At 44.8% G+C, this 20,615-nt stretch overlaps 3 protein-coding genes across 4 annotated transcripts in view; 1 reads left to right on the forward strand and 2 right to left on the reverse strand.

Annotated features, from left to right (window-relative positions):
- Positions 1-3,003, reverse strand: part of LUC7L3 (LUC7 like 3 pre-mRNA splicing factor) — a 28,461-nt gene extending 25,458 nt beyond the window's left edge. Inside the window, exons 1-2 of the mRNA XM_081027662.1 lie at positions 2,951-3,003; positions 1,341-1,572 (exon numbers count right to left, since the gene is read on the reverse strand). The gene's annotated coding sequence lies outside the window, so the exon portion shown is untranslated. The remainder of the gene's footprint in view (positions 1-1,340; positions 1,573-2,950) is intronic.
- A 322-nt stretch (positions 3,004-3,325) lies between these two features.
- On the forward strand, positions 3,326-14,188 carry ANKRD40 (ankyrin repeat domain 40). 2 transcript variants are annotated; one of them, XM_081027664.1, is made up of 5 exons: positions 3,326-3,583; positions 8,590-8,738; positions 9,104-9,583; positions 10,949-11,130; positions 11,786-14,188. In XM_081027664.1, exons 1-5 carry the CDS (start codon positions 3,450-3,452, stop codon positions 11,930-11,932), a joined length of 1,092 nt encoding a protein of 363 aa, XP_080883790.1. In that variant the 5' UTR covers positions 3,326-3,449; the 3' UTR covers positions 11,933-14,188. The 2 variants fall into 2 exon arrangements, with proteins under 2 accessions (XP_080883790.1, XP_080883791.1); XM_081027665.1 differs by having other exon boundaries at positions 3,429-3,583; positions 8,655-8,738.
- Positions 14,189-14,760: 572 nt separating this feature from the next.
- ABCC3 (ATP binding cassette subfamily C member 3) overlaps positions 14,761-20,615 on the reverse strand; it is a 42,523-nt gene continuing 36,668 nt past the window's right edge. The window contains exons 30-31 of the mRNA XM_081027663.1: positions 18,357-18,551; positions 14,761-16,304 (exon numbers count right to left, since the gene is read on the reverse strand). Coding sequence (XP_080883789.1) covers positions 16,196-16,304; positions 18,357-18,551 — 304 coding nt within the window. The 3' untranslated portion in view covers positions 14,761-16,195. The remainder of the gene's footprint in view (positions 16,305-18,356; positions 18,552-20,615) is intronic.

The raw sequence follows: 20,615 nt of genomic DNA on the forward strand, positions 1-20,615 counted from the left end.
AGAAAAGAAAAATGAGGCCTTGAGGGTGGGCCCCAATCCAATCTGGTGTCCTTAGAGGAAATTTGGACACACCGGACACCAGGGATGAACAACAGAGGAAAGATCATGTGAGGATGCAACCAGAAAGTGGCCAAGGAGAGAGGCCCCAGGAGAAACCAAACCTGCTGACACCTTGATCTTGGACTTTTAGAGAACAGAACTACGAGAAAGTTCTTTAGGCCAGATGCCATTTCTTATTCATCCTTCTAGTCTCACATTCTCCCACAGTATATAACACGTTAGGAGGTAGCTACGGTTCACTCCTAACCCCATTATAATCTGGTTGCCATCCCCACCACTCCATTGCAACCTCCCTCTCCAAGATCACCAATAATCTCCTTCTGGATAAATTCATTCTATACTTTTTAGTCCTTTCTTTCTTCTTGCCTTTTCTGCAGCATTTTACCCGCTGAATCACTCTTTTCTCCAAATCCTCCCACTCCATTGCTCTTCCTCCTACTATTCCAGCTGTTCCTCTTCAGTCTTATTTGAGGTTTTCTCCTTTTCTATCATTAAAATGTTGGGTATTCTTTGGGATTCTATCTTTGGCTATCTTCTTTCAGAACTCAATATACTCTCTTGGGGCGTCTCTTCCATTCCCATGTCTTCAACTAGCACTTTTTGCTGATGACTGCCAAATCCAAATCACTAGCCCAGAACTCCTTCCTAAGTGCCACACTCATATACACAACTGTTTAATGGGCAGCTCCACTTGAATGAAAATCAGAAAGGAAAGCACAGGTTCTGGAGTCTAACTGCTTGATTTCAAAACCTTGCTCCTTCATTAAGCTGCATGGCATTGAGCCTCAGATGATAATAATAATAATAATAATAATAATGGGTTATTTTGGGTGCTAAATGAAACCATTCATAGATAATTCATGTACAGCACTTAATGTATTGCCTAGCAATAAGTGTTGATAGTAGCGGTAATTAAAGGTCTTCAGAAAGCTCAATTCAATACATTCAAAAGTGAATTCATCACCTGTACCTGAGATCTCTTCATTCTTTGTCCCAAATCCCAATAAATGGCACCACTATCTACCCAGCCAGAAACCTGGGCGTTACCCTTGTTTCCTGACCTCCCATCCTATTGGGCTCCTCCTTGACTTAACCTTGTTGTAACATACCTACAATCCATTGAGTGTTTCCAGTGTCCAGGCTTTACACATAGTCATTCAATCCATAGAACAATCCTACAAAATAGGTGCTATGATTATCATCCCCATTTGGCAGATGCAGAATTTGAAGCACAGAAAGGTCAAGTAACTAACTCATCCAAGATTATATAAGAGGCAAACCTGGGATACAAACTGAGGCAATCCAGTCTCAATCTCCATGCTCACAACCAGTATGCCATATGCCATACTGTTCCTCTTGTAATACTTTTCACATTCTGTAGTTTGCCTCCTCTCTCCTGCTAGACTGTGTGTTCTTTGAAGTCAGGGACTCTGATTTAGTTTGCAGCAAGCAGCATCTTCAGTGGTTAGAACAGTGCCTGCTTAATACACCCAGTGAGTTCGATATAATTCCCTAGAGATAAGACAAAGTATAAATAAATTGAAGCAATAAAATAGCCATCAGCTTGCATTCAGCTATAGCCAAGATTAGAGATTTTGTTTGTGGAGAAAGGTGGGATTTTTTTGTTTTTTTTGTTGTTGTTTTTTTATGTGAGTGTAACCAGGAGCTTGGAGTTAAGAGATAAGCCAAGGATGAGTTTAAGAAATTAATATTCACCAATTCAATAGTTATTGCAGAGCACATGCTACAATCCTTTTAAGGAAGGGAAATTTGACAAAGAAACTGTTACAACAAGAACTCAGTCTTTCCAGTGCAGTCACTACTGATTTTTTTAAACTGCTTTTTAAAAAAAGAGGTGACTACCTACTCCCATGTCATTCAAATTGTGTTAAAGGGCCCAATTCCAGTGCCATGCAAGGCAGTTCAGATGAAGTACATGCTATATCTGAGAATTAAAATTTAAATTGGGAGACAAGTGAAAATGTAAGTTCAATCAGAGTTCCAGTGTGCAGTGGGGGTCAATTTAAGTGTGCAGTTAATTTATATTCACCACCACCTGGTATGCACTGTGTACTATGTTAATTATTGTGTCATAATAAGTAAACAGACACATGTTGGTTTTCTTAAACAGTAGCAAGAAAAATGCTTACTGCACAGGTCTTGGGCAGCCCCCAAAAGAGGGAAATGAAAACTCCATGCCTAAATTTGTTCATTTTTATTTCATCTCCTCCGTTTGTTCAGGCCTTCCTCCTTTTCACCACTGGGTTATTGCCTTCCTTAATCCTCCTGACCCCACTTGCAAGGTTCCATCCTGTGCCATATTGGAAAATGTCTTGCAGCACCTGAGCTCAGCAAAACAATTTTTTCTTTTTCTCCCACTGGGTAGTAAAATATTGCCAGGCCAGGCTCTGAGCATCATTAAACTGACTAGGCAAAGAGTCAGGCAAAATACTATTTATATCCACACCATCGCTCTCCCTGGAGCTCCTGGTATTAGGACCAGGTTAGCTCCAAAGCCTCTTTGGTGTTCTTTTCTTTCTTTTTTTCCTTGCATGACCTTACGTGAAGAGTAATTAATGGTGATTTATAAGCAGTAATAAATTACAGTTTATAGACTCGAGGCAGAATATAAATATTTTGCCTGAAAGCCAATTTAGAAGAAATCTCTGTTAGAAGAAATAAGATGCAAAACAACAGCAATTGAAATAAATATTAGAACTGAATGGTCCCAAGCACTGTCAAAAGAAGAAAGAACAGTGTAATCTATGTCTGCAATAATGGGCATATAATAGTAGGATCGTTTTCAGCCCATTTCCCCATCCTGCTGGGTAACAGTTGGCTCAAATAAGGAAAAAGAGCCAAACCGGGAAGGTGGAGGGGGGGAACCTACCAATTATTTTTGATGCCTGGTAAACAGCCTGCGCCAGAGGATAAGGCTTTTCTGGCTCTCAAGTATGCTTTTTTTTTTTTCTTTCCATGTGTCCGTCCTCCTCCCTTGAAGCTGTGGGGTAGGGAGGTCTAAAAATAGTCCATGAATCACAGCAGATAATATTGTGCAGCAGTTACATAAACAGCCTGCCCGGGCGCCAGGGCCCAGGGTAGGAACGGAAAATATCTGGGTCAGCGTTGTCACTCTGAATAGGGTCCCCCGGAGCCGGCCTGCGAGAGGCGCGGCCGGGGAGGAGGCCTGAGCCAGCCGCAGGCGGCCGGCGGGAGGGAGCAGAAGCCGCGGGCCGGGCGCAGGCGGCGGCGCGAGCAGGGCGGGCGGTGCCCACTCTCCCTCCCCATGGCCAGGAGTGGGCCGCCGCGGCGGCGGCGCTGACGGGCCCGGAGCGGAACGGGGCGGGGCGGGAGGGCGGGCCCAGGTGGGACCTGGGTCCGAGGGGAAGATGAGCGCTCTCCTAGAGCAGAAGGAGCAGCAGGAGAGGCTGCGGGAGGCCGCGGCCTTGGGGGACATTCGGGAGGTGCAGAAACTGGTGGAGAGCGGGGTGGATGTGAACTCCCAAAATGAGGTCAACGGCTGGTAAGTGGGGAGCGGGGGAGGCCCAGGGTCCCAGCTGCGGGCCCGGGCGCCGGACGGTCGCCCGTGATCGGGGCGACACCAGCAAAGGCGTGGCCTGGCGCCTGGGGCCTCGGAGGTTGTGAGCTCTGGAGGCCTGCCGGGCCCCCCTACCTGGTGTAGTCCGGAAGGCGGCCTGCCTAAATCCTGACCCACGTGGTCCTCCCGAGGCAGCGCCCACCCGACCCCTGGCGCCCCCGCGAGCCCCGCATCCCCCGGCGAAATTGGCTTGAACGGTGCAGGCTACGATTCTCACGCTAATACGGAGCTCATCCCGGTTTGAATGTTGAATTATTTTGCCAAAGCTGCTTCTGAAGAACACAACTGTGCAGAGCCAAAAGCATAAGCAACGGAGCAAATAGGAATCTTATAAATGAGTACGATTTCTTTTACCAAGACCAGGAAAAAAAAAAAAGTCACTTGCATCACTACTCTGCTTCTCTGTGTCTCACTGCAGCAGTGATTGCTGCTGCCTACAGCTGCCTGTTGAGGGAAGACTCATTCATTTATTCTCTACAGTGTTTTGCTTTGTTTTCCTTTTACAAGCTCAGAAACAGAATTTGATCCAAGGGTTTAGATGCCTGCCTGCAACTGAGTCCTTGCCAGTTAACTCAGAAGTCTCATTTTAAGATGTGCTGGTGGTCAAAGTTTTAGTGTTACGTTACTGAGTGTGGTATTATTCTGCCTTCTTCACATTTAAATTTAAAATATTCATTTGATCCAGTCTACTTTGCTGGCTTAGAGTAAAAATCGGTTTGCAAATGTTTTATTTTTTTAAGTGGAATCCTTTAGAACTGAAAGCAACAATGGAGATGGGTTTCACCCCAGAAAATAACTTGCTCTAGGTCACACAACTATTAATATAATAGCCAGGACCAGAACCACGGTTTCCTGACTCCTCACAAATCTATCTACCTCCTTACTCTAAAGAAAACAGCCTGGGTAACTTTTGAGAAACCTAGGAGACAGATACTGCTGTTTTGTTTTGTTTAAAAGTGTTTGCAAACAAGCTTGCTGTTTTGTGTGTACCTTTTCTGACATTCTTCGGTGTTTCACAAGCTGTGAATCACTGTTCTGGCACTGAGAGGCAGTGTTGTGTAGAAGAATGAGGCTGGTCTTTCCTGTCCATTCCTGCCTAGCTATTCCAACTTGATGGAGTCACTTCATTTTCAAATTATTTCAGGAGAATATTGTGAATATTTAACAAGATGAAGCATAACATAAATAGCTAACATTTATTGAGCTTGCTCAGTAGCACAAACGAGGTTCTTTACATGTATTATTCACAACTACTCAGGGACATAGCTATTGTTATTCTCTCCATTACAGATCAGGAAACTGAAGCCCAGAAAGGTTAAGTAATCTCCCCAAGGTCATAGCATTTACAGTACCTAGTGGAGCTGGGAAACAAACCCAGCATCTGACTTTCAGACCCCACTTTCCTAACCATAATGCCTGCCACACAGTAGGTACTGTTGGAAAAACAGTAACAGGCCCAAGGCCCCAAGGACAGCAAACCAAGACTTAATTGCAGTTTCAGCCCATCCCAGAAATGTGACCTTATGCCAATCAGTCTGGGATTTCCTAATCGATACTAGTGTGGTAATCTGCCTGATGAGAACCCTGTTGCCCTTCCCCAAAGAAAAGCACACTTGTCTGAAAAAAATTATCCTTCTTGCCCTATGTTGGTAAATTTCTTGTCCCGCCCAGTTTCTGCCTATAAAAATCTTCCATTTTGTGCAACTTCTCGGAGCTCCCTTCTGTTTGCTAGATGGGATACTGCCAAATTCATGAATCATTTAATAAAGCCACTTAGGTCTTAATGTAAGTTGAATGAAATAACCTAAAGAGGCTTCTCATAGACTTAATTGGGCCCGATGTTTAAATAGGCATTTCAAATTCAACATGTCAAAGGTTGAATTCCTAGTCTCCGTTCATATGTTTGACTGCCCAAGCCTGCTTCTCCGTGTTCTCATCTCCGTATCTGAGGTGTTCAAGCCAGAAGGTTCGGGTACCTTTCTTGCCTCCTGTCTTTTCCTCACACCCCACATCCAGTCATTGACTAATTCTGCCAGCTCCACTTCGGCTACCGTCAGAATCTGACTACTTCTCACTGGCTCTACCACTACACCTCTGGTACAGAGCTGCCGTCATTCTGTCGCCTGGATCATTGCTTCTAACCGTTATACCTTATAGTCTTTTTTCAACACAGCAGCCTAACTAAAACTATAGGCCAGATCATTTCACTCTCCTCAAAACCCTCTTATGGGTCCCATCTCACTCAGAGTAAGAGCCCATAGGAAGAGTCCTATAGCTTCTACTCCCTGTCCCCCAATCCTCCCTCCTTACCTCTATGCCTCATCTCCGGATTTGCCCTCTTGCTTTCTTCATTCTGCTCCCCTGGCCTCCTTGCTTTTCCTGAAACACCAGGGCACAGCCATAATTCAAGGCCTTTGTGTTTCCTCTCCTCTCCATCTAAAATGCTTTGGCTCCCTCACCTTCTTTAGGTCTTAGCTTAGACGTCACCTTGGTGAGCCTTTCATTGACCCTCAATTTAAAATTGCACCATGCCCCTCCCCTGCCTCTGGCATCCCCTAATCCCTTTCCTTGCTTTATTGTCCCTTTAACACTTACCACAAAGCACTATTTTGTTTATTTATTTGCTGACTGCCTTGGTTCCTCATCTGTGAAATGTTGATAACATTATTTAACTCATGGGTTGCTTAGATTGTTTACAAGATTAAATAAGTTAATATATGTAATGTTTTTAGACCAATGTCCAGCATTGTATCTGTGCTTATTTGCATTATATCTTAAAGCATTATATCTGTGTTTATTGTTAAGCAGTGTGCTGGATAATGAGATATAAAGATTATCCTCTAAAAACTTACTCTCTAACATAGAAAGCAGGATGGTTACTGCTGTCAGTTTTTGGTTGCTCAGTAACCACAATTTCTGCACTGATGAATGATGCCCTGGTCCCTTTGGTCTTGAAATACTTCCCAACACTAATAGGATATTCTGGCTGCAAATTTAAAGCTTCAGGAATTGAAGTTCAAAGATAGAACTCCCACATCAATTGTAATTGAAGTGTCATGCATACCCCGTGGCTTTAAGCAACCAGTATGGCTTATGAAGAAGTTGAAAATATAGCCTGGCGGCAGGGGCTCTGAGCTATGACTGCTCAGAGCCACACAGGTCTTGACTGTAAATGATCACGCAGGGCGCAGGGTTGACTTAACCCCACTTTAAGGGTGATATTTTAGCTAGGTGGCTTTTCCCAGTCTCTCAGACCCACTGGCCGTAAATTACCTCCTTCACTCTTAAGCTTGTCATGAACACGTTTGTCATGATTTACTACTAGCAAGTGAGCACTTTTTCCAAAAGCGAACATATTTTTCTCATCATGCTCCATTCATTTTTGAGCGCTCGCTTATTACAATTATTCACTTTTCAAACCTATGCCACAAATATCCACCCACAAACACAGTCTTGGCTGCAGTTTGCCCAGAGACAAGGACGCATTGGATCCTTCTACACCTGGCAACATCTATCTTCTTGGTTTACTCGTTCAGCAAAATGTTAATTAAGCCCATGTATGCCCAAGCAGACACTTTCTTATCTTCTCATGGAGCTTATGTTGTAGAAGTCTAGATCAAGACTCTGCCCTTGTATTTCCCAAATTGGCAGTCTTTTCGTCATAAAGTGCCCCTTAAAGGCACCTGAGTAATCTAATTCTAATGAATACTATTGTGGAATGTCACTCGGGAACCAATGGAGTTGCTCCCAGACAGCCAGACAAGCTGTAAGTCATGAATGTTAAGGTGCCCAGGGTAAAATCAGCTTTTTCCTGGAACCAGATGAACTTTCTAGCTATTCTATTTCCCAGGTTAGTGACCTAATCCTCACTATTGAACATATGTTCTGTGCTTTACCATATCTGTATTTGGCTATAAGCTCTAATTGAACTCTCAGTGCAATTGGAGAGTTGGTAAATGAGGGCATTTCAAAACAGAGCAGGAAAAAGTATTTTCCTTCCATTATATCATTCAACTTTGGCAACTGGGGATGAATTTAGTCGCTCCGAATCCTTTCATTTCTGCTAAGATGGAGTTTTTGCTGGCATACTAATTATATTTCTATGCAGTGTTAAAATAACCCTTCCGAGTGTGCATAATCTCCTCCTCCTCCTCCTCCTCCTCCTCCTGTACAATATTAAATAATTCATTTTACTTAAATGAGTCTCGTATGTTAGAAGAATTCTCAAGTTTTGGTGGTTGATAGACATTTTAACAGTGCCTTGGGAATTAAAGTCTGTGTGCAGTGCCTTACATTTAAGCCGATGAGTGTATATTTGTAGCCCAGAGAGAACTAGAGAAGCCAACTTTTTTAAAAATGGAAATTTGGAAATCCTTTTGTGTGTGTGTGTGAAGGAAAGAAAAAGAGGAAAAGAGTGAGCAACTGAGTGTCAGACAGGAATATCTGCTGTGATGATGATAATTTTAACAGCACAGCATGCTTGTAGATAGAAGATAGTTATTTGCCTGCTAATATTTATTCTTCTAGTGATATTTGCTGCATATGAAGCAAGTTTCCATAATCCCTGGAAAGGAATATGGCAATATAAAGATATATTTTAGAGAGACTGGGGCAATCTAATGAGTGATACTGACAGAGTAACACTCAGCAATACCATTAGAGTTCATCTAGCCAACCAGCCTGCCAGCCTTCTGGAAGCCATGGAAATTAAAGCTACTAGGATAAATTTGCTTCTCCCAAGGACCAGAAATGAAATTTAAAAATAAATTGTAAGCATACTAAATATTTTGATCGTCTGCTTTCTGAAAAGAAAAGTTGAGATTACCAGCCTGGTTCCCTGGTGCTAGCTGAACTCTTGCGTATATTTATTTACTAACACGCAGAATTTGAAATCTCAGATCACTCTATTTTTTTCCTTTTCTTTGGGACAGGACTTGTTTACACTGGGCATGTAAACGCAATCATGGTCAGGTAGTCTCTTACTTGTTAAAATCAGGAGCTGACAAAGAGATTCTTACCACAAAAGGAGAAATGCCAGTCCAATTAACATCAAGGAGAGAAATCAGGAAGATTATGGGAGGTGAGTCTGCATTTGTCAAATAAATTGAAGACTTGTGTTATTATTGGCTACATTCTTGATGCCATTCAAACAACCCGTCTGTTTCTAAAAGCAATGACTGTGTTACTATGCAAGATAGTAATTCCATGCTGTTTCTGGAAAGGTAGGCATTATAAGGTTTTATTTTTTAATCTGTAAAATTTAAGGTGATAAAAATGGTAATTATAAACCTAACGAAATATTCTTTTCTTTTTTGACTTGAAAAGGCACTAAACACTGACCAAAGTATTTGTCATATCCCAAAAGATACTAGCTTTCACAAGACAGTCTTTTCTTAGTAATGTTTAAAGGGCTATGTAAAAGTTCTGTGTTTTCTTCTTTTTAAGTGGAAGATGATGATGATGGCGAAAACCTACCCCAGCTGAAGGAGTCAGAACCGCCCTTTGTTCCCAACTATTTGGCCAACCCGGCTTTCCCTTTTAGCTACACCCCTGTGGAAGAGGATTCGGCCAAGCTGCAGAATGGGGGGCCTTCCACACCTCCTGCATCACCCCCTGCAGATGGGTCACCTCCATTACTCCCCGCTGGGGAACCTCCCCTGCTTGGGGCCTTTCCTCAGGACCGTACCTCTTTGGCACTCGTTCAAAACGGGGATGTGTCTGCCCCCTCTGCTATACTCAGAACACCAGAAAGCACAAAACCAGGTCCTGTTTGTCAGCCACCAGTGAGTCAGAGTCGCTCACTGTTCTCTTCTGTCCCGTCCAAGCCACCAGTGTCCCTGGAGCCTCAAAATGGGACATATGCAGGGCCAGCGCCAGCATTCCAGCCATTTTTCTTCACTGGAGCATTTCCATTTAATATGCAAGGTAACCCCTTATTAGCAAACAGCCTCTGCAAAGGGGCAGATGTGTCCAGAGGTGTAGTACTTTACTTCCTGGTTTTTTTGAGGGCGCTGGGGAGGGACTTATTTATTTTGAGCTTAATTACAGATTTCCAGAAAAGTTGCAAGACTTGTACAAGGAACTCTCTTTACTCAGATTCACAAATTGTTTACCTTTTGCCCATTTACTCTGAATTATTTATGCGTGTACTTCCTAAGAACACAGATAGTCTCTTACATAATTGTACACAGTACAATTATCAAATTTAGGAAATGTAATCTTGATATATAATACTGTTCTTTAATCCACAGTTCATATTTAAATTTTGTCAGTTGTTTCAACAATGGCCTTTGTAGCTATCGTCACATACTCCACTGTGCCCTCTGCCCAGGATCACCCGTTACATTTACTTATGTTGTTTTAGTCTCCTTTGATCTGTAACGTTTCCTCGGCCTTTCTCTATCATTTTGGACCTCAATATTTTTAAAGAATCCAGGCCAATTATTTTGTAGAATGTGATTTCCTGTCATTCTTTCTCTATTTATTAGTTGGTATTCTACTGTAAAGAAGGGATTTCCCTTCTCCATTCATATCAATATAAGCTCATAGATTCTTATTTTATTCATTGGGTTATAGTCCATTACTGTTACTTTGAGGCCATATTTGCCCAGAGGGAGCTTCTTCAAGCCAGTTCTTATGTCCCTTGGACATGTCCTATCATTCTTGGAGCATTTCCTTACTTCCTGGTGCAGTAAGATGTTTATTCCCAAAGCTAAAATGCCTCCCTTTATTAAGGTGTACTGAATTGAAATCCTAGTTAGACTCTAATTTTTATTAGTAGCTTTTTGCCCTTTTACTGTTTATTGCAGGGAATTTCATACTTCATAAATACCTTTAGATCCTCAATTGTTAAATCTTTTTAGAGTAACTCATGTACTCATATCTTACCCATGCCTTCTTTCATTTCTCTTCTTCCCCTGCTGTGCAGTTTGACTCCTAAACCCATTCTTAGCCTTTACCTCCTTAGTTCCAGCAGCAGAAGTAAATTATCCTTCTATACAGCTGTGATGGTTGTCCTCTTCCCCAACCCCCACCCCATCCCACCCCACCCCCTTTTTCTTTGTGAACCACAGTCTTAGATGTAGGGAAGACAATGCAGGAAACTATGCCAGCAGAGCCTGAATTAGGCCCGAGCAAATTCTGCTGATGGTGTTTAGTTTTTCTCATTTGGTGGCACAGGCCTCCAGCATGGGGCATGGTTAAATATAAACATCTTCTGGAAAAGACCTTAAATTACATAGGCTGATTATGCCAGAAACATTCATTGACATTTATCCCTCTTTTTTCTAGAGCTGGTACTCAAGGTGAGAATTCAGAACCCATCTCTTCGAGAAAATGATTTCATTGAAATTGAACTGGACCGACAGGAACTTACCTACCAAGAATTACTCAGAGTGAGTTGCTGTGAGCTGGGTGTTAATCCGGACCAGGTGGAAAAGATCAGAAAGTTACCCAATACGCTGGTAAGAAAGGTAAGGCAAGTCTGTTAAACATGAGTGGTTGGTTGCTTTTTGCATTTGGAAAACATCCAGTTTCCTCCTTGGTTATATACATACTTGAAGAAAGGAAAAGAAAATAGAAAGGGAGCAAAGGGTGGTTTTCCAAAGGTAATCACTGAGCTTTCTTTTCCTCTACTGGGGACATTGACATTTTTGAAAGTTGTAGGCTACCAGAGAGAATTTTCTGAACTATCATTCACATATACCCATTTTTAGCTATTTCTATAGTGATCTGTAAGGGTTACCTTAGTGCACTCTCAAAACCAGGTTAAATTATATGGCAAACCCACATACATTTGTGGTCCTCCCAACATCTCTGGGTTCTTTGAACACCAGGTTTCTGGCTTCTCGGAGCACCTGAGGAAAACTGATTCCTGCACTGCTTCTCCCTTCAAGGTGTGCTCATCTTATAGCAGCTTCTCTTAATGGCTTCCACCAGTCCAACCCCGCTCACACCCCTGGGGACCTCGCTGCCCTCTCACTGACAGCCTGCCAAAAGGAATTTTCTTTTTTCTTTTGCTTCTAGGCTTTAAAATGAGCCAAGATACTCATATCAACCCAACACAGGACACCAAACATATAGAGACAAATGGCTCCTCTTAATCTGTTTCACCCATTTTTGTTTTAGGATAAAGACGTTGCTCGACTCCAAGATTTCCAAGAGCTAGAACTGGTTCTAATGATAAGTGAAAATAATTTTCTGTTCAGAAATGCTGCATCCACACTGACTGAAAGGCCTTGCTACAACAGGAGAGCTTCAAAACTGACTTACTAATGCAGCAGGGACTTTTATCACTGAGCATTGTGACAGTGTGTGTCACCTCTGGGCCAAGGACAAGCCATTGATCTAAATGCCTTGGATGCCTGGGAGGGCCCCCGGTGCCACTGAGCAGTGCCCACTAACATCATTCTGCCAAGGTAGGAACCCCTGACCCCCAAGCAGCGGTGCCACTCTTCCAAGCCTCTTGGTGCACAATAAACCTATTGCTCGAAGCTGTGAACACCTGAGAAGTGGCCTGGAGAGGCAGAAGCGACAGTTCTCTAGCCAGTGTGTTTTATGTACAGCATGTAAGAGAGTTGTCTAAGCAGAAGCTGAGAGGGAGCAGAGCCTATTTCTAGCTACTCCTGTTAGTGCACCTAAGGCCCAGGATACACTTTTCTCGGTGTTGAGTGCTCACAATTCTCAAATGTGAACTAACTGGACAGGAAAACTGGGGAAGCACAGGTACTGGACAAACGGGCTTTAGTGTGTCTTGTGACTGAGGTTTCATATAACATATTTATAATATTACTCAGGTTAAAAGTATTTAAGAATACATTTACCTACTTGTAAATATGCTGTTAACCAAAAGAGCTTACCCTCCCCCACTTTTTCCTTTGTAAACATTCAGGACTGTTTCTCTAGTCTGCCATTGCCTAGACTGTCCTCACGGCATTAACTCCCCTCATGGTCACTAGAGGGCTCTCCGATGCTTCCCAACAGAGCAACCGCTTTTTTTTTTTTTTTTTTTTTAACTCTAAAGTGATTCCTGTCATCTATCTGTTTCATTGCACCGAACAAGAAGAGCACAAACATTGCCTGTCCATGTTCTCCACTTTCATTTTCCACTAGAAATGAAAAGCAATTTTTGAGACTGAATTTGTTGCTATTTTAAAGGTTATTGTGGGAAACTGAGCTAAAGGAGTTAGGATCTTTATTTTTGTATCAAAGATAAAGGTTATTTTGAAATTATTAGGATTTTTACACAACTCTGAAATCTGTTTCTTTTATAAGCAAATTGTTTGATCTTAGGGATTCCCCCACTACCCACACCAATCCACTTAACAAAGTCAATTGTGGGTCTACCAGGCTTTGTTCTGGAAAAAAACACACCCGATTAAACTCTTGAGCATGACATAAGAATTTTTTAAAAGAATGCATTCAAGTATTTTTTTTCTTTCCTTCAGTGTTATCAATGTTAAAAGAAAAGCCACTGTCTTGTTAAAATAGCTTAACTTTAGAAATAAGAATGAGCACACTTAGACAGGCGAGCCAGGGGTCTGAAGCCAGCTGTTGAAGAGCCTCCCTGTCTTAAGAAGCTTTTTCCCCATAGTGCCTATAGTTTCCAAAGAAACTTAACTTCCTAACTGTGTTAATTTTATTGGAACACGATTGAGAGAGAATGTGCAGAATATGTCAGTGGAAGCGAATGTGGTGCTAAGATGATGGCCTCCTGCTGCTGCCCAAATGCTGAGCTGAAGTTGAGGTGTTTTCATGGCCAGCTTCACGGAGTCACTGTTCAGTGACTTAACCTATATTCCACCCATTACTGAGGGTGACTTACTTACCCTTGTACAGTGTTTGCATAGCAGAGTAAAGGTTATTTATTACTCCCTTTGTCGGAAGTACTTTAAACAAGAAACCTCCCTTGATTTCAACCAATCAGAAGCTAGTTATTTAGATATACTAACCTTTTTCCCCCCTTTCCTTTGAAAAAAGTTACAATTGACTGATAAAATTAAGGCTAGTTCTACCTGGAGGAAATAAATTCAGTATTAATTCGTGTCTGTATCACTGGGGTTAAAACTCTTCCAGCCATCCAGGTCAAAGAGAGACTCTGAAGCAGTGGAGGCCCCTGGCCGGGAGGACTACAGAGTAGCTTCAGGACATTCCCAGGGCTTAAGAAACGGGGAGCGAGGGTCTTGGCATCTCAGGTGAGAGATGGGCCCTGCATTGACTGGTCCCTTTCCTCTATAAAGTCCTCTGTGGTTCAGTGACTTGTATGTATGGCAGTAGGATAAGACTGCACAGTTGCTGGTAGGTGAGTTTAAAGTCTTAATCTATGCATTCAGAGAAATATTTTTATATGCTTTGTGTAATTTATAACAAAGATTTCTTTTTAGTTTTGTTAACTGTGAATTCACCCCTCCTCCTCCACTGCATATTTAAAGCATGAGTTCACACTGTGTAAACATTCACTGAAGGTTTTTTTCCTTTGTGTGCTGACTGTTCAAATATAACAAGTATTATTAAAATTAAATATTAACTGACAGAGCCCATATTCTTTAATTTTGGCTTTCCTAAACAGCAGTATACTTCTAATCATAGGGGCTTCCAATTGTTGGACAGTCCCAGGGACGAGACACTCCGGAGGAGGAATAGAAGGGACCATTTCCCACCTGAGCCTGCATCCTGCTGCTGCTTTGGTGCTCATGCCTTATCAGTAACACCTGGAGACAGATATTTCGTGCGCTGTCTTTCCTCCCAGTTCACAGCAGTCAGCTTCATTTCCCCGGAGTAGCTGAGCCAGCTAGATGGAGGTCATCCTCTATTAACCACATTTTTTGATTATCCTATTTACTTTACACAACTGAGCCTCTCCTTTGGGCTGGCAGCACCTGTCAGGGCCTCAATGAGCTCAGAAGCAAACTCCCAAAACAGGAGAGGAAATACAGCCTTACACCTTCGAATCTTTAGTTGACAATGATGCTGAATGAATCTGCATTTCTGTTGGTTTAGGGCAGCCAGAGCCTCACAAAGCAGACGTCATGCCAAATTGGTCTAATAAATCAGTGAGCATAGCAGAGACCTTTTCTTAGCACCAAGCAGAGGCAGAATAATTTGGGCATTTGTGTTTTCATACTTGCTTTATCACAAGGATGGAAGTCTTCTTCCATACACTCACAAACATCCTGGGCAGAAAGAGCCTGCCAAAAAAAACAAAATGTGATTAACCTTTAACAAATGGTCCTGCAGCTCAGGCCAACCCAATGCATAAAGAAAAACCAGATCAGAGGAGACATCTCCACACCTACTGCAAACCAGTTAGGGTGGGGGCAGATAACAAACCATCACCCACAACCAGTCACATCATACTAAGAATAAAGGTAGAGGAAATGAGAGAGATCAGAAAACTTAGTAAGGTAACAAAGAAGAGATCCATTTCAAATATAAGGTCTTGTGCAGGTGGACTCTGACCTGTAGAAAATAAATGATTGGCTCAAGAAATCAAATTTAATTCACTCCCTCATCTCATTTACCAGCCTGGGACTGTCAGGGCAGGGGCAGCCTGGGCTGCTCTGTGCCCCTCCCACATTCAGCTTCAGCCGGACTGAGGAAGATGAGTGACTCGGAGGCCTCACTGGTTATGGGGACCTGTCCGGAACAGACTTCTAAAGGAGCAAGGAAATGAAGCACCACGCACTTCTCAGTCCCTAGAGAAGCAGGCTAAGAGGTCTGAGGGACGACATAAATGTGGAGGTGTTCACAGCAGCTTTCCCAAGAGGGCTTGGGTCAGATTTCAGGGGCTTTATTTTTCACCTTTTTATAATATCTGCACAGCAGAGCAGGAACTACTGGCAATTACCCAGTGAATTTTGGCTGTGAAGGCAATATTTCCAACCCAAAACTCTTGGATCTACAGTCTTCAGATAATTGCAGCTATATAGATGTGTATAAAGTCCATTTCTACTTCTTCCCCTTCCTCCCTGCCTCCCCCAAAGGTCCTAAGCCCCACACCTGTGACCAAGCAGAGAAAGCCTACATCTGGGTGTATATGTTGACCATGTAACTCCTTTACACCAGTGCTCTATTTTTAATGGATTCAGGCCAGCACTCCAGAGTACAGGACTCAGTTCCTGGGGACAACCTGGCCTGGCAATCTTTTGTTCCAAGAGGAAAAAAGCTTTATTGGAAAAAAAAAAGAATACTTCAGAGTAGAAAATATGAAAAATCATAGGGGGCAGGGAGGTCATTCCATGAAGTGAGTGAAAACAGTGTAGTGGGGAAATAACACAAGATTGGGTATCAGGACACCTGGGGACAAGTCTGGGCTCTGCACCTCAAACCAGCTGTGACCTCAGGCATATTGGGTACCTCTTGGGCCTCACGTTCTCATCTGCAGCATTTAGCACGATTACCCTGTGAGGTGCTTTACAGGCAAAAATCCCACAAATTCCCCAGCATTTGCCTTCAAGTCCATTCTGCAGACATATTTGGTGTCCTTTCCCTTCCTGAGGAAAACCAGGAATGGCCAGGAGGAAATCCCAGGAATATATTTTAGGCAAGTCCAGCATCTCTGGCCATCCCATAGAAGATGCCTCTGGCTGCAATGAGGTTGATTGGAGAATCAAATTCAGCTACTGTCCCTTTGTCCAGGACCAGGATCCTAGCCAAAGAAAAGAAGTGGTCAGGTATCTGTCCGCTCAGACCTAGCGTCACAGCCCAGCTCTGCCCTGGGTGTTGCTCAAGCCCTGCAGTGACATGCCAACCCTCCTGTTTCAGTCAACCCACCCAACGCAGCCGCTACACCACATGTGCACACTTGCAAGGCTGGTTATTTTAGCCACTCCGTTTGCTCTCCTGGCAGACGAGGCGGTTTCTGGGATCAAACACAAGGATCCTATTCATCTTTGCTAGTCGGGGCTCCGAAAACCTTCGCTAATGAGCCTTTACCCTGGCCAGGGTCACAGGACTGTGCGCAGGGAGCCACAGGCCTGTGCGCTGGGCCCTGTGCATTTCCATCTGCTTTGTGCCAACTCACAAAGGCACACGGCGGGAAACCGGGCTGCAGTGAGGCTTGACACTGGAATCTGGGCCTTTGGCTGCAAATCTGGCTGCCGCTGATGGGTGGATCTCCCCCCAACCCCATCCCCCCATACACATATAGTCAGGTTTGGGATTAGATTCTCCTGCCAACTAATCACAGGGTGCACCTGGTACAGACAACAGGCTGGCTCCCAGGGTGAAACCAGAGTAGAGAGAGGTCTCCCAAGCCTGGGGAGATGCCCCTCGATGGGACGGTGTGAACCACACTCTGTTTCCCCACCTATGAGGCGCCTGGAAACGTGTCCTTGGAAGGAGTGTGTGGACATCACTGCCTGGCCTCTGCCTATACTGGAGCCAAGGAGGCTGCCCCTCCCTTCAGGGTCTTCTCATTGCTCTTAGAGTACGGACTGAATGCTTTACTCTGGTCCTAGAAGTACAGCATGTAGGGCCTGTCCCGCTCTCCCCCTCATTTGATTTTCCTGCCCTTTTCGCCCTTTGTACCCCAGCCTCACATGGCCTTCCTACCTCACGGCCTCTGCATGTTTTGCATTCTTTGCCTGACATTTTCAGCTCCCTCCCTACCCCATCTCCTCCCCCGCTCCCAAACTCCTAGTTATCCTTTTGGGCCTGGCTGGGGCTTGCCTCCCCTTAGGAGACAAAGTGTCTTGGCTGCCCTGGATGAATTGGCTTCCTCAGGCCCACACAAGGACCCCTGCTTCCTTCCTGCAGCCTCTCATTACACATTCAGTAGCATGATTATTTGATTAATTTCTGCTGGCTCTACTAGAATAACTAACTGCCCACCCCCAAGGTCAATTGGAGGCTTTCTCCCCTCAGGGCTGCTGGTGAAAACCATTTTCAGTTAGGCCTGGAGACATCCTCTCAGCCCAGCCCTGTCCCTTCTCTGGACCCAGGGCCCAGCACTTCCTGCCCAGCCTCCCTTCTCTTCTCCCAGTGGGGTCCTGGATGGCAGTGGGGTGAGGATGGAACAGACAGACCATAGTATCTATCAGGCATTCTCAGCTTGGTGCCCAAGCCCCTGGGGGCTGCGTGGGCACACTTCTGAAAGAGGGATAAGGACCGCCCATTGCCCTGTCCATGGCGCAATCCCTGCCTCCCCATGCCCTATGGGTGTTTATTTTGTGAATGAAAGTCTGTCAGTGTATTCCCACCATACTCCTTCAGCATAGATTTGTGGCAGCGTCCTGCCTTCCCTTCGTCACTTTGAGCTCCCATGACTCCAAGGGAGCCAGCCTGCCATGCCAGCACCAGCTCACTTCCATGAGGCATCTGAGTCACCCAGTCCCACCCCTTGTTCTCCAGCACCACACCTTGACATTGGGCACAATGAGGGAATAGGTCACAATTCTTCCTTTTGGCTGAGTGAGCTGCCTCGCCAAGGAAGCCGTAAGATTCCGAGGGCAGGGTCCCTTCCCCAATCTCCTGAGGAAGGGTGCTAGGGAGAATTATGATAAGGGGATGTTTCCCGGGATCACGTGCACTTTAAACGCTTTATCTCATGGACTCTTCTATAACCCTGAGAGACAGAGGTTCATGAAGGTTTTGCAAATTGCTCAAGGTCACACATCTCTCCTACGTCCAATAACCCGCCCTTCCTGATGGCCCAGGTGACACCACTAGGCCCATCCTTGCTTGGGTTCTGGGTTCCCACCTGGTGTAGTCCATGATGGTGTTGAGCCGGTGTGCAATGGTCAGCACCGTGCAGGCCTCAAACTGGGTGCGGATGGTGGCCTGGATGAGGTCATCAGTCTCCAGGTCGATGGCTGCCGTCGCCTCGTCTAAAACCAGGATGCGGCTCTTGCGGAGAAGGGCTCGAGCCAGGCACACAAGCTGCCGCTGACCCACACTGGGAATTGGAAAGGCAGACGCCTTCAGCCGGCCACCCCCCACCTGTCTCCAGGCTTCATTCCCTGAACTGTTTCTGTCTCTACTCCTTTCCCATGGCCCGGGACTGGCTTTCTGTCTCACCTCTTTCATTTCTGCCTCCGCCCAGTCCTCTTGCAACAGAAGCTGGAGCCTAGGTCTGGACACTAGAGGATTAATGAGGGGCCTTGAGGGTAGAGTCCGTGCTCCACAACATTGAATCTCCAGTCTGTCTTTTTCTGTGCTTTCTTCCCCATCCTCACTCAACTAGTGCCATGAGGCTTCACTCTATCAGTCATTTACACCTTAGTAAGGGCACACTGAAATGGCTCTTCCTGGATATTTGCATATATGACACCATCTCACTGAGCGTCATATCACACAATTCAGACAGGCATCTCCCACTCCCTTGGGAAATACAGGCCAGGGCTCTGCTGTGGGAACAAGGAAGGGGCAGGGCAGGGGAGGACCTGGGGGACTCCCCGTGTCTGGTCACTGGGGAAGTGGAGGAGGGGGCGGGATGTATACCTTCAACCTCTTGCCTTGGACGCCAGGGCTAGGGAACAAAGTGAGGCTGTGTTCCCAACCACAGAAGCTGCAGCACCCCCACCCCAAGGACAAATACCTCAGTCCTTCCCCAAGGGGTGAGTCATCACTGCCCGAGTGAAGGCAAGACTCTCTCCCTGGCCCATTCCCGCAACTAATGAAGGTTTTGGCAGCAGAATGAGCCGCCAGATAGAACGCAGGGCTGATTTATGGTGGGACTGGCACAGGATACAGGTTATATTTAAAGTGGCTACGAGCTCAGCGAAGGAGGAGGGGAGCCCATTTCTGTCTCAGATCCTGGTATATGTGGGGATGGAGGGGACGCTCTGGGGGAGGTGCTGATGGCAAGGAAGGAGGGGAGAATGGGCCAAAACCCAACTACCGTATGGGATGATGGGGTGCAGGGTCTGGAAGCCTAGGCTTGTCCACCAGCCGCCCCCAATATTGTTGGGTAAGTGAAATCCCGCTAAAATGCACATTTAGTCTCACAGGACTGCTTGGGGAGTGGAAGTGTCTCACTGGTGGCTATAACGCAGCAAGGAAGGGTTTCGGGCAAAAGCCCTCGCTTCCCTGAGTTCCTGCTCCTCCCCTTGCTAGCTGAGCAGCTTTGGGCAAATAACTTTACACGATGAAGCCTCATTTCTGGCCCACAGGACTGTAGTAAAGATTAAACAAGACAGTGGAATCCAAAGTGTTGTGAAGACTACTAAGTGCCGAGCAAATATAAAGGTGTTTTGTTTGCTTTTGAGGTCTGGGGAGAGTCTGTGTATGGACCAAGTAGAGTAATAAGAGTAAATAGGAGTAGCTAAACGTCTCCGGAGTAAATCTCGGCCAAGTGCCTTCCATTTCATCACAATGGCCCTAAGACTGCTCTGTTCAAACAGTAGCCACTGGCCACGTGTGGCGATTGAGCACTTGAAATGTGGCCAGTCTGAATGGGGATGTGCTGTAAATGTAAAAATACACATGGGATTTCAAACTTAGCAAGGAAAAATGGAAAATATCCCTAGTAACCTTTACGTCAATTATACGTTGAAAAGGCAACATTTTCAATATACTGGGCTAAATAAAATACACTATGAAAATGTATTTCATCTGTGTGTTTTTTCTCTTTTGGCTACTAGAAATGTGGCTACTAGAAAAAATTTTAATTATACGTGGATGGCTTACATTATGTTTTTATTGGGCAGCATGGTGCAAAGAGGTATGAGACTGTTATTATTCCCATTTTAAAGTGAAGGGAAAGGAGGTAGAGAGAGGTTAAGCAACTTGCCCCAAATCACACAGCTAACACAGGTATGGGACGCTCAAGTCTATAGATTCAGTGAGAAGCGACTTCTGGCTCTCCCTGACGCACAGCCCAGCGGCTGGGGATATAAAATCTGAGGCTATGAGAAAGCAAAGGAGGGCCTGGAGAGCTCATTTTGCCCATTCCTAAACTACAGAAGAGATTGCATCCCTCTTGGAAAATATCTATGATTTCCCTAAAACACTGGCGGTT

The sequence above is a fragment of the Rhinolophus hipposideros genome, assembly GCF_964194185.1.
Source record: "Rhinolophus hipposideros genome assembly, chromosome: 20".
Lineage (NCBI taxonomy): Eukaryota > Metazoa > Chordata > Mammalia > Chiroptera > Rhinolophidae > Rhinolophus > Rhinolophus hipposideros.